Source organism: Lingula anatina, chromosome 5 (assembly GCF_051362555.1).
Source record: "Lingula anatina isolate TDL-2025a chromosome 5, LinAna3.0, whole genome shotgun sequence".
NCBI lineage: Eukaryota > Metazoa > Brachiopoda > Lingulata > Lingulida > Lingulidae > Lingula > Lingula anatina.
In genome coordinates, this window is record NC_141771.1 from 5,232,696 (window position 1) to 5,245,488 (window position 12,793).

The following is a 12,793-nucleotide window of genomic DNA, read 5'->3' on the forward strand; positions in this document are numbered from 1 at the left end:
AGGCTTGGTACCGTTACAACTTAATCTGCCTCTGAGCTGCAACCAAACATCATCAGCACATCTGCTGTATAGATTTTACACTGTGAAGAATACACCATACAAGTGCCCTAATTACTACTACTACTATGAGATATGCTTCAAAATCATCCATACATTGTGACACCAGCATTTCCGCTATAAAACATATGTAGGTGTCAACTAAATAGTGTCGTATGACTTGATGTTAGGCAACAGTCCCTCATTGTTATTATGTGTGTAAAAAAGATCACACGGGAGATCATCAGCAAACAGTAAAGGCACTGTCACACTCTAGCGTATAGTACTCACGTATGAGGACATTTACACATACGCAGACAAACACAAGGGGTATGTTAGACTAACGTGGTATACGTTTCAAGTACGAAGAAAAGCAGTGGTGTACATTCACCTCCGCGGATTTAAAAATTGTTTTCAACCTGTCCACACTTTTCAGCGTACTCAAGCACGAATTGCATACTTGGTAACGGTAGGGAAACGCCAAATCAGGTAGCGTGTCGGTTAAGGTACGTAATACTACGCTCTTCGTGGTGGTTGGCTTAACTTGTGTATGCGTAACGTAAACGTAATGTAAAGCTGATGACCGAGTCATTTATTTACCATATAAAAGACTACTGATTGGTATATGTTAACGTAAACCTGCTGTATATTTACGTACCTCTTGCGTATAGAAGCGTATGCCAAACGTTCATCGTTTACCTAACGCGTGATTATCGTGTGAAAAGCGTACCCTTTGCGCTATGTCATACATGGTGCAATGAGAGATATATTTCCACATATTTATCACTGCTGTTCGAGATGGAGGATAAGTAGTGTATAAGAGCGTTTGAATACGGTATATGGGCATATATGAGTTACGCGTAAGGATATGGGTGATAAATGTGTTCTACTGTTTTGCTGATGACTATGATCTGAAAACTGGATCAGATCCAGTGTTAGAAAATATATAACTCTATCCTCTCTGTATGGAAAAACAGTGATAAAGAAGTGAGGATTGAACTCTGATTAAAACTCAAATGACAAAAAGCGAGCGGGAATACGTTAATCATGTGTTATCAAGATGTCTATAGCGACCACCGCATTAGAAGTGTGACTTGGATCGTGTCCTAGAGTTTTTGTCGAATGCCTGGCGTAACCCTAATGTATGGGTATTGTACAAATTATACTAGGTGCATGAAAGCTGAATTTTTGAACATGCTTGAAAATGTATACCCCATTTTGCATTAAACGTGGTAGCGTACACAAACGTTTGCTTATGTACTCGAAAGACGTACAGCGCATTTCCAACGAACCCATTGCGTTTGACTGCGTATGAGCAATTTAATTTTTTTACTTTAGTAGGGCAGCGCTTTATTTTAGTCCGTTTGAACAACGATGTATAAGATATTGACCATCATAAGATATGCAGTTCATCATCGGTTTGTACAACACTTAATTGTATTTCATTTTTGCCAAAGGACCAAGCCTGCTTCGGTTTTACTTTGTTTTCATAACTGTTGATATGCAAAAGTATGAAGTGTTATGTTTTATTCACATTTCAAGGAGGTTTAAATTAATAAGAATAATAAAAATAATAATAATGATAATAATAATAATGAATTAATAACTCATTATTGATGTACGTATGGGTTGCGTATGTATGAGTTTGTGTGTACTATGACATCCTTACATCCTTGAAATGCATATTTAAGAATTGCAATGTCAACCACACGCCAGAAAGAAATATTGGCTAAGATTAATAGCGGAAACACAGCGACAGGCAACGTAGAGGACACCTTAAGGTTTTATAGTCAGTGGGCACCCACCTTTGACGAAGATAACGAGGTATTTATATCGACCTTGACCCTTGGTATCAGATAAAATATAACCTTTTCCATTGTGTCCCCAATGGCCGATAGTGTACTGTATAAAGGAAAACGGGATTGACCACAACTTTGTGTAAGCTGGGGGGGGGGGGTACATTTAGAAAGGTGTGGTATCAAACCCAATATTTTGTTTCGAATATACTTACTGGGGAAGGGGGAGGGGGGCCTCTAATTAAGAGATGCTTGTTTGCAACAAACTATCCAGAAATAGTCTACTGTAGAAAGAAAAAATGGATGGAACACAACTCGGTGTAAAGTTAGGGTGGGTGGGGGGTTTACATTTTAGAAGGGAATGGTACTGATTCCAATATTCTATTTCGAAAAGACTTGCGGGTTGGGGGGGAAGGGGAAGGAGAGGGTTCCTTAATTTTATATATGTATGGAAACAACAAACCCATATCTGAATGTTGTCCTTTTACAGGTTATACAGCACAAAGGACCAGAAGTGGTGGCCCAAGCTGTCGATCAAATATTAGGCAAAAAGAGAGATGCTGTCATATTGGATGCGGGAGCAGCCACTGGGGTGGTCGGGGTAGAGGTATGTAGAAGTACATCAAATTTACTTTATAGAGAGACACATATAAAAATTATGTAAAAATTATAGAGAGAGACACTATAAAAATTAGAAAGCAAACCCAAACTATAACATTATTATTATTATTATTATTATTATTATTATTATTATTATTATTATTATTATTTGAATCTCTCTAGCCCTAAGATGTTCTTCTGGGTCTTTTTTCTGTGTGTCAGCTGTTCCTGCAGCTTAGGCAGTGCTTTTCGCAATATGCCAGATTAATAATAATAATAATAATAATAATAATAATAGGCCTATTTTGGTGTCCTCTTGTTTCGTATTTTTTTTTCGGATTTTATTCGTCAGTTTCACTCTGCTGGACACTGACTACAATTTCAATTCAACATTCTCATACCTAAATAACGCCCAACTCTGCTGCAAATGGCTTTGTGATAAGGATTTGGCCAGAGGGCAAGGGTGATTGGAGGACAGGAGAGGAACACGTCAAACGCTTGTCATCCTCAGCTTTGCCTTGTTATTTCATTGTCAATCCTTGTTTATTGTTCTGTTAGAGTAACAATTACTCTCAAATTCAACTTTAATCAGACTGTTGAAATTAATTACAATAAGATGTGTTGGTTTTTTCATTGGCAGCTTCAAAAACTTGGATTCACAAACCTAGAGGCTCTTGACGCATGTCAGGCGATGTTAGACATAGCCAATCAGAAAGGGATTTACAAAAGGAGTATTTGTGATATGCTTGGCCCGAATAGATTGGATATTCCTTCAGGTGGGGTAAATAAACACAATTCTGTAGTTTTTCATAATTCTAGAGTCTTGAACTGGTAATCTAGGCAAACTGAATAGTGATGGGAGTGTATTAATAATACACACCTACATATTGCAGTAATATGCAAACTTACTTGTTTGCCGAACAAAAATGGAAAAAAAAACTAGCTGTTGATCATTTGAACGATAAATTTTAAATTCACTTTCTCCGCTGTTTATGTCATATTAATGGGACGCGCTTGAAGTGTTTTTTAACCTGCTTTAGACAGATAAATGACACTGGATACGAACGACATACATTTGTTTTTTTTTTCATCTTTTCCACGTACATGAAACTTTAGGGTATCACTTGTAGTGACAAACGCTTAATTTAGATTATGAAAGTTTTGATATGAAGAAAGCAGCTTGGGACTTTATTGGTTTCAGTTGCATGCATGTACCTGTCACATGATAGAAAGTGACACGAAGAGGACAGCCAGGTATCGCCAATCATCCATCAGGAATATAAGTCGATTGTACTATTTTATTATTATTATTATAAGTTGATTAAATATTTTTTACATATGAGTAGGAAAGGTACTTATTCCGATATTTTATTTTGAATATACCTGCTTGGAAGGTGTGTTCCTCTAGACCTGAAACTATCGTCATGTATATTTTAAAAGTATTTTTTTTATTTTTACAGGACATTACGACTGTGTGGTATGTGTTGGTACCATGGCGGCGGGCAATGCCAATGCAAGCTGTCTTCCAGAACTGATTCGGATCACAAAATCTGGTATGATGAGAGATTGTATCCTGACAGATGGGGAATAGCAACAATTCTGAAATTATGAAAAAATAATTTTAAAAAATGCACATAATTAAACACAGAAATATGCATGTGAATATCCAATTAAAATATAGCTCCCTGTAGCACTAGCAATGGGTACAGGCATAATTCTCCAATATAATACACTGAGACTATTGATTCTGACAAATGAGCTCTTATAATCATCAGCTTGTGAAAGTAATTTTAGGACGTCAGGATCACTTACTGAAGTACTGATATATGATGTGACCCTGTCTTTGTCACATATAAATAATAATTAATTATAATAGACAGATGACCAGAGGCTAACTGCTTTGAGTCCTGCTAATTTTTTTTCAGGCGGGTTTGTTGCCATCGCGACGAGAGAGGATTACATCCCAGACTGTGGGTACGACAGCAGGGACTGGGACGACTGGCTGAAGATTCACGAAGACAACGGGCTTTGGAAGAAAGTCGAGATACGTAGGGTGGAGAAATACATGGCCGGCATTGCTGCAGGGATGCTTTATGTGTACCAGGTGTTGTGAGGAATGGGCCTGCGTGAGTTTCAGATAACTCTGTAATTTTCGATAAGACCAATTTTAGATACTGGGTTAAATTTAGTGAACAATTTCACAATATCGGTCTTGTAAAACATTGAAATGAACTCGAGTCTCAATTGGCGTTTTTTGCTAATTTATCACGTACTGAACTAAAGACGAAGGCAAGTATATTCTCCGCTGTACAGAGCACTTTATTAAGCTCTTATTATTAATATTCAAATTTTCATCTTCAGTATTTCTAACAGAACATCTTCATCAGGGAATGAGGCTATCCAGTGAATAGCCTCTATGCAGGAAATATACTTGAAATATTGGAGGTAACTAATTAGCTGTTGACAAAAGAAAAATTACTTCATTTTTATAAAATAACACAGCTAAAGAAATTCTTCTCTGACATACTAACCTGCAACTCTGCTTACTCTGCTTTTTAACCACCTTTTTAATCCATTTGCAACACTGCAAGCTTCAGTCTTTGTGGATATGCTGTACTCATCTTTCTCTCTCTCTCTCTCTCTCAGCGTTCACTAGCCATGTTGTAATCGACACTGAAAGATTTCTAAATCATGCGCTCCTATTCTGGATTTTGCTAAATTTTGTAAGACGCACGTTGATATTGGCGCTGCCGTGTATAGATAGTTTTGAATAATATATTATGTGTGGAATATGCTATATATTCTCTTTCGATTTCTTTGAATAAATAATAAATCATAACGGTTTGCGAATGCATTTATGGTCTCTGTTTATGGGTGTTGTACTACCCAAGGTTAATTGGTACGCAATTCTGAGAAATCTGTTAAAGCCTCTTTGGTCAATTCATCACATGGCTTTGTTCCTTCACTTCATATTTATATACTATTTTACCAGAGAAATGGCTCGACATTTCCCAGAATCTGTGTCAGTAGCTAGGATGTGGCATGACCAATTTTATATTGTGTAATTGGAAATCTGTCAGTTCTGCCTTGGCAGCTATCGTGTTACACCTAAAATGTATTTGCAGAATTTGTTTTATACTGGTTCAAAGGGTATAAAATTTAAAAGATGCCGCATAATGGCATCCAAATTATACACAATTAGCAACAGAAGTCCAAGTTATAAACTGAAAAATACTTTACAAGGTAATATTACCTCCAGAAGTTCAATAGAAATACATATATAAACAATCAGCTCAAATCTGAGTGGAAAAATGGACAATCTGTATACGCGAGTTTCCTTTGTTAATAATTAAAGGAAATTTAACTGATATTTACTTCTAAGGGTAGGGCACCTGTCTGGATCAGCACAACTAAGATATGATAGGTTGTAATACCTTTGACAGCCCTCATTTCCCTAATGAGGTCTGCCTGTCAGAAGACAAAATATTGGCTATCAAATTTCAGTTAATTTTTTATAGGTATTGAAAAATGGGACTTTTTATTGAAAACATTGCTTATCAAACTGTTCAACACTGTCACAGAAGTAAAATACTAACACATATATAGCTACACAGAGTTTAATAACGTTTTACTTGCTAATTTGTCACACTCCATTTTTTAACAGTGTCTAGGATTTGAAGTCACACGCTACTAGTGTTTGGAACGCTTCGAACAGGCATATCTAACGCTTTAGCACACTGCATTGAAAGGTGAAGAGGTTTTAGAACTTACTTTAGGCAAGACTTAACAAAAAATGACACAACAGGTGCCTTACCAATTACTGACTCAGTGAGCAGAGGAGAACTATGCATGAACTCCCTCAAGTAAAATTTACCGAAAGGCACAACAAAGCCAGATTTTTTTTTATAAAAATCATTTTTCAGCTACCTCTAAACCAATCCTCAAGTATGACATTAAAAGCAACCCAATGTGACGCTAGGAACCATCTTCCGACAGAAAAATAGATACCCATTAATGAAAATTTGAAAGTCTGACCGTCTTCCGGAACACCCGGGAGGCAGCCTAAATCCGCCCCTGAACTTGAACCGAATATGTTCATAAACAGTTAACTGAGTAACAACAGTCTTTGCTTCAGACAGTCATTGTGGATAAGCTCTAGGGGTCGACCCCCCCCCCTCCTCCCTTATTCCCGGTACTCCTTTATTCCCTGCTGCACGAGTTTCTTCTCACGCAACTGTAAATAACTAGCTTTTAAGACCAGAAAACCTTTCCAATCCAAGCAGCAAGTGTTCCTTTCAACATTATGAATATTTCATATCAATATTACCGAAACCACAATGCTGCTGACAACACATAACTCGGTGAAGGTACACGTGTGTTTCCCTTGCGGACGCCGCTGCCCCGCATATGTGGTTAGTATGCCGGTTAATAACAGCACGATGATCGCGTCAGGGCATGCAATACTGTGAACTTTCACAGTAACATTACATTTTGCTGTATTCCAGAAAGGTAAGGATATTTAAAAATGTATTTAAGTCTCAAGGCTTGAAACAGTATTAAAACATAAGGCCTCATTCAGAATAGGGGGCTAACTAGTCAGAGGGCCAAATATGGGCGACCCACCTAAATACTTCCCTACTAGAGTGTCTAATAGCGGATTAGACGGCTAGCTTTTTTGTGGCTCGCCATGTTTGACCCTCGGACTAGTTAGTCCCCAAAAATGAATGGAGCATCGGTGTGCATTAAAAAATGAGACAGTGACAGCATAGACGGGACTGAAGTGGCATTGTTTGTTTTATTGTTTTACAAGAATAAGTTTGATCTGTTGGTAGCTTATCAAATTACGTGAATGCTAGGGAAAATTGTAAACTTATCTTTTCCATGTTAGTGTTCAATGACTAGAATAAGATATTTAAATCCAAAACACTGGTAGTTTGAGGCTGTAAAAGAAACAAAAATATCATGGACAGACGCAAAACCAATAACTCAACTGTGAGACTTGTCTAAAATAATTGTTTTCTTGCAGAAAATATGATGACAGAACCTACAGCTGTTTAAGTCAGTATGTGCTGTCGAAGGTAGGGGAATGATTTCAATCTGATAAAAACCTTTCAGAGATTCTTTGGTTAATAAAATATGGTTTGCAACAATTGGGTATCAAACATGTGGAAGGCCAAGCCTTAGAAACATCTAGCAATGACCTTGTTGTCAGGGTGTCCGCCTCCAAAGCGGGAGGAGGTGGCTTCGTCCTCCCCGGGGATGTACCATTTCTTCATTAACGGGTACCGGGTACCGTTAATGAAAAAAATGGTACATCCCCGGGAAGTGCCAAGCAGGGGGACAACAGGCACTGTTTTCCCCCTGCTTGGGACTTAGGGTTAAAGCAGGAGTAAAGTTCCTGGTCTGGCAGCGAAAGACAATGTTCGTTAGTGTGACTCCTACGGCAGCCGGGTTGCATCCTCCCCAGGGAAGAGAGAGCGTTAACACGTAGACTGTATCTTGGCCAAAAATGTCCACTGTAAACCGAGCTGAAATATTTAATGTAGTGCGATATATAGGAATTAAAAATCTACTTAGTGAATTGTATATTTTTCATAAGGCTGAATAAGAGCTCATTCCCAATAACAGTATCGCCTTTCGTAGATGGATCCAACTCTGTGGGGACTCTAACTGAATGAAATCAGATTAACTGATTAACGCTCCTCCTCTTGTTTCCAATAATCACCAGCTTTTGTGTATTCTACCCAAAACCAAAGGTCAATCTATTTATCTGATTGCATTCAGTGACAGCCCCTGCGGAGTTGGATCGATCTACACAGAACTATAGTTTCATTAAGAATGAGCCCAAAAAGAAGACTCAATGCTGCTGCGTAATACAACCCTTATTTTCGCAAAACACACCACCTGTCGCTATGCAGCCGTCAAAATTTCATAACAAACCCTACCTTTGAAGTTTGAGTTTCCTTTTTTACTGAATGGGAGTAGCGACAATTTTTCTCAGAGAAGAAATATTATGTCATGCGCATATTTTTCTGAACGTCTTTGACCCAGAATTCCCGGCTATCATGAGGGTCATTATGTCCTGAACGTTGCAGAATTTCTCCTCAAAGAGGGGCACTTGGTATGCGGCTGTATTGATGTCTGTTATTAAAAGTGACGAAGTGCAATATAATGGTGCCCTCCCATAAACACCACGAGTCTACTCGGATCTACCCAACTCTGCTCGGAGTCTCCTTGAGTGCAATCAGCTTAACAGATTAACACACCTTGATTATACGAGTACATTGGAAACAAAAGGGGGCGTGTCTTTCAATTAAGCTGGTAGCACTTAGGGAGAGTCCCAACAGAATTGAGTCGATCCAGGTAGATCGATGGTGTTTTTATGGGAATGGGGTCTTTTGCCCCATTCAGTATAGGGGACTTACTAGTCCGAGGGTCAAACATGGTCAACCCACTACCAAGCTTGCAGTCTAATCCGCTAATAGACACTAAACAGATATCCAGTGGGGAATTATTCAAGACATATGTGACCCTCGGACAATTTAGTTCCTTATTCTGAATAGGGCCTTAGTGTAGACACCATTGACAAGAATAATAACAACATAGCAAAACCCGCTAAATAAGATGGGTACTTGGTGGGCAGCATGGCTTCAGAGAGCAACGGAAAAACGTGGCTTTAATGAAGAGAGAAAGAAAACAGTTGTATTAATATAACACTTTTTGTATTTAAAAATTGGTGTGTACCTAGTCAATCTTTCAAGCTATCTTCAGCTGTGGGAAATTGATAAATGGAGATGAAAGTTTTACGAAGCTCTGTCCATTCCTTTTTTTATCAACCTGGACATTCTTCCTGGCAGTTGGTAATGTTTTGAAAACATTTAAAGGCCTCATCCATGCAATACGTAAAAAATTAATTTGTTATCACAATAAAAAAAAAAAGATTATTTAAATACATTATTCCTAAAAAACGCGTATGTTACTCAACTTGGCCATTCCATTACCCACCTAATGCTGCTGCTTTTAGACCGTAGTGAGCATTACAGCAGGGAAAATGCACGGGCCAGGATGAGACTCCGTATTATTATCATCCTGCGTTCTCAGATTTACTTTCTGAATACCTAGCTCTGCTGAAATGGCATTTGGTTTCCGTCAGCCTTAGACACTTGGGATACAAGGGCAACAGCTGGTTGTTGAAACACCATTTTTGGAAAAAGTACCCGCCCATTATTCTTGACTGACATGATAGCGTGTAATATATTACATTTGGTACTTCAAGCATTACTTATCAGCGTCTCAGCGCAAGGTGGAGTTTTAAAGCCAGGGGTCAGGCTCATAGACCCAGCGAACGTGACCTTGTACTCGTGCGACACAGGCGACATCTATGACAGTAGCACGTGGCTACTTGTATACCCATACGGCATGGGCAAAGTTGAAGTGAACAACACCATAAGTAGCAGACAGGCTGGTGGTTTAATGCACAAAGTTTTCGCTGTACAGGAAGTTGGTTAGTAACTTTTACTAACCTCATGGGAACACTTACGTATCGTTGTAATTAACCATATTTGTTCAACCATGATTGAATGATGATTTGTGTTAACGCATAAATATAAATAAACTAAAAGAAATGGTTCAAAATATGTAAATGACTAATATGAACACATTTTAATGGTCATTCTATATGTACCGTTTGGTCTTTTTGAAAACAAATAAAAAAGAGTTAAAAAGAAATAATATGTATTTACATGTAGCAACACCTCAACTTTTGTGCAGTGCTTTATTGTTGTTTATTTTCAGGTACCTACTTTTTATGTTAGCCTCTGTGGCAGAACTGGAGGACATCTTTGAATACATGAACGAATCCCAAGAAACACAGACTATAGAGAGAGTAACGAGACCCGAGGCAGAAGAATTTATACCAGACCCAAACCTTGTAGAATCTCTGATCAACTATACATTTTCAAATGATAACTTCACTCTCAATGGATCAGCTGTCAACGTGTCTGACTCCTCTGGACTAAACGGAACTCTACCGAGTAGTGGAGCTCACGACTTTGTACCAGAAGGAGAAAATGTGCTGGTTTTTACAGGTTACACACTTTTTAGTTTTTTTCTTTTTTGACATTGATAACATTACGACACATCGATTGTGCCACAGAAATCAGTTTATCTTAGACAACAACAACATATGTTCGTAAGCTGTCAAAAATAAAATAAATGTCTACCCAAAGATGTTTAAAATAAGGGAGTTCCACTTTTTTGCGTGGTAGGGGTTAAAGTACTCACTCTGTTAGAATATATTTAACAATCTTAGATCAGGACGTGTGGAAATGCGCTGGTCACCGGTACAGGGACAACGATGGAAATGAGCACGTGACGTACTATCTCGTGATGCCAAGTGACCAGAACCAGAACGTGACTGCCGGAGACATCTTGGTGGGCTCTGACAGCAGAGGCTTTCTTGAAACTGTGACCAGCATAAATGAGACAGGAGGGAAATACTTGGTGCATTCTGATCTGCTGCTTTGTGGAGAACTTGAGGAAAATGTGACCAACTTAATGTGAGAATTTATTTCATTTTAAATTGAAAACGAATATTTAACACAAATATAGACAATTGTAACTTATTGTAAACTTGTAACATTTATGAACTAGAAGGACCGATAAGGTCGATTTACGACCACAATATAAAGTAGCTGCATTTTTAAGCTACTTCTGGCTAAACTGGGCATGTTGACTTTATCTTAGTCATAAGAAATCTATTCAACTGAGTTTATCTGAATTATTAAGAATCCACGCCTGCGCTTCAAAAACTACGTAAAACAATAACAAAAATATCTAAAAGCAAGTCTGATCTTTAATATCAGACATTATCAGCCTTAATAAATTTTGGCCTCAATATTGGTCAGTAACGGTTTTGTAATGAGAATATCAACTTAAAAATTAATAGTTGATTTGACATTATAACAGCCAACTATTATTTTTGAAATATTCCAAAATTTTGACAAGAGAGAAGGCAGCTGGTTTCAGGGACATCTAAACAAAATAAAATGTCCTCATGAATTCATTTCGTATTTTTAGAAAAATTAAAGTAAATCTAGTGGAAAGATGACCTCATAGCTCGAGATAAGTCGCGCACATTAAACATTTAAAAAAATTGTTGGTAAGGATACGTGTCATTTTAACAATTTAAATGTATAGTGAAAGTATGAGATATACCGTCCCTAGAACCCGGTAAAATTTTGAACAGAAGTTAAACAACATTCCATGCTAAGACATTGAAACTATATACAAGGAAAAGCTGAACTATTATTTTGTTTCGAAAGTGGCCATAATCAATGCACGGGTGGGGTTGGATTCCTTAAGCTCTTTACTACCAATCCCAAATCATTTTGAGTAAATCTACCAAAGTATGTCTTGTGAGTATAACTCACACTTTTCGTTTTTTAATTAGTGTATGGATTTAGTCGTAGGTTTAGTTGATGTATATATGTTTGTTTCCTAGTGTCACAGATATCGACATGCCAGAATCTACATTGTTTTGTCAAGGCCGTGACGGGATACCAGGACTTCACGTAAATAACCAATCAGCTGCAGTTAATTTTGGTGACGTCATTGCAGGAAGGCCATCAGGCGCATTTTCTGCAAAGGTATATTAATCGTTTTTAATACGAACAGTAAGGAAAGTATCGAACCTAAACATTGTCCAATAATTTCGGTACTTTATCTAATTCACTGGAAATCCTATTTTTTCAACATTTCAACATAAACATATGTTCTTCGCTGTATTTTATGTATTTTCATCCGTCTATTCTACAGTGCAATTCTTTCACGCTAGGGAGTCTAACCTACGCATCCAACACATGTCCTCAGTAATACATTATTTTAAGTTTTGGAAACGTTTTTCAGGCAATCCGATGCAACACTTCAGGTGCCTATACCTATTGCGAAGTGACGCCTATTTTAGATATTGCCAACAACGAAGTCATAGTAGCCAGTTCCAACCTTCCCACAGAAAAGAGTAACCGAGTGACAAGAGATACATACACCTTTACACCCGATGATTTCACCAAGGTTTTTTCAGCTACTCTGGGGCAAATCAAGGTGAGATACCTCCGGGAAATCACTGCTGTCTGAGCAGTAGCATGGAGAAGAATGGTGGTTAAATGTGTTCTTTTCAGATATAGATGGCGTTTTATTTATACAAAATTTATACAATATTTAACATGAGTCCCCGTGTGCTCGATATTTGCAATTTCTTGCAGCAAATACTATCTTAGTAATTGAATCATGGCATATGTAATACAATTGATGAACATTTGGTCTTAATATCACTTTGTCTTGATACGAAACAACTAGCTCTT

General features: G+C 37.8%; 2 protein-coding genes across 2 annotated transcripts; both read left to right on the plus strand.

The window, feature by feature from the left end:
* The first annotated feature begins 2,248 nt into the window (after window positions 1-2,248).
* LOC147761514 (methyltransferase-like protein 27) lies at window positions 2,249-4,815 on the plus strand. Its single transcript, XM_087012391.1, has 4 exons — window positions 2,249-2,439; window positions 3,073-3,208; window positions 3,893-3,985; window positions 4,358-4,815. Exons 1-4 carry the CDS (start codon window positions 2,281-2,283, stop codon window positions 4,543-4,545), a joined length of 576 nt encoding a protein of 191 aa, XP_086868517.1. The 5' UTR covers window positions 2,249-2,280; the 3' UTR covers window positions 4,546-4,815.
* A 4,856-nt stretch (window positions 4,816-9,671) lies between these two features.
* On the plus strand, window positions 9,672-12,566 carry LOC147761515 (uncharacterized). The gene is made up of 5 exons (XM_087013236.1): window positions 9,672-9,907; window positions 10,227-10,519; window positions 10,744-10,990; window positions 11,935-12,079; window positions 12,339-12,566. Exons 1-5 carry the CDS (start codon window positions 9,672-9,674, stop codon window positions 12,564-12,566), a joined length of 1,149 nt encoding a protein of 382 aa, XP_086869362.1.
* Window positions 12,567-12,793: the final 227 nt, after the last annotated feature.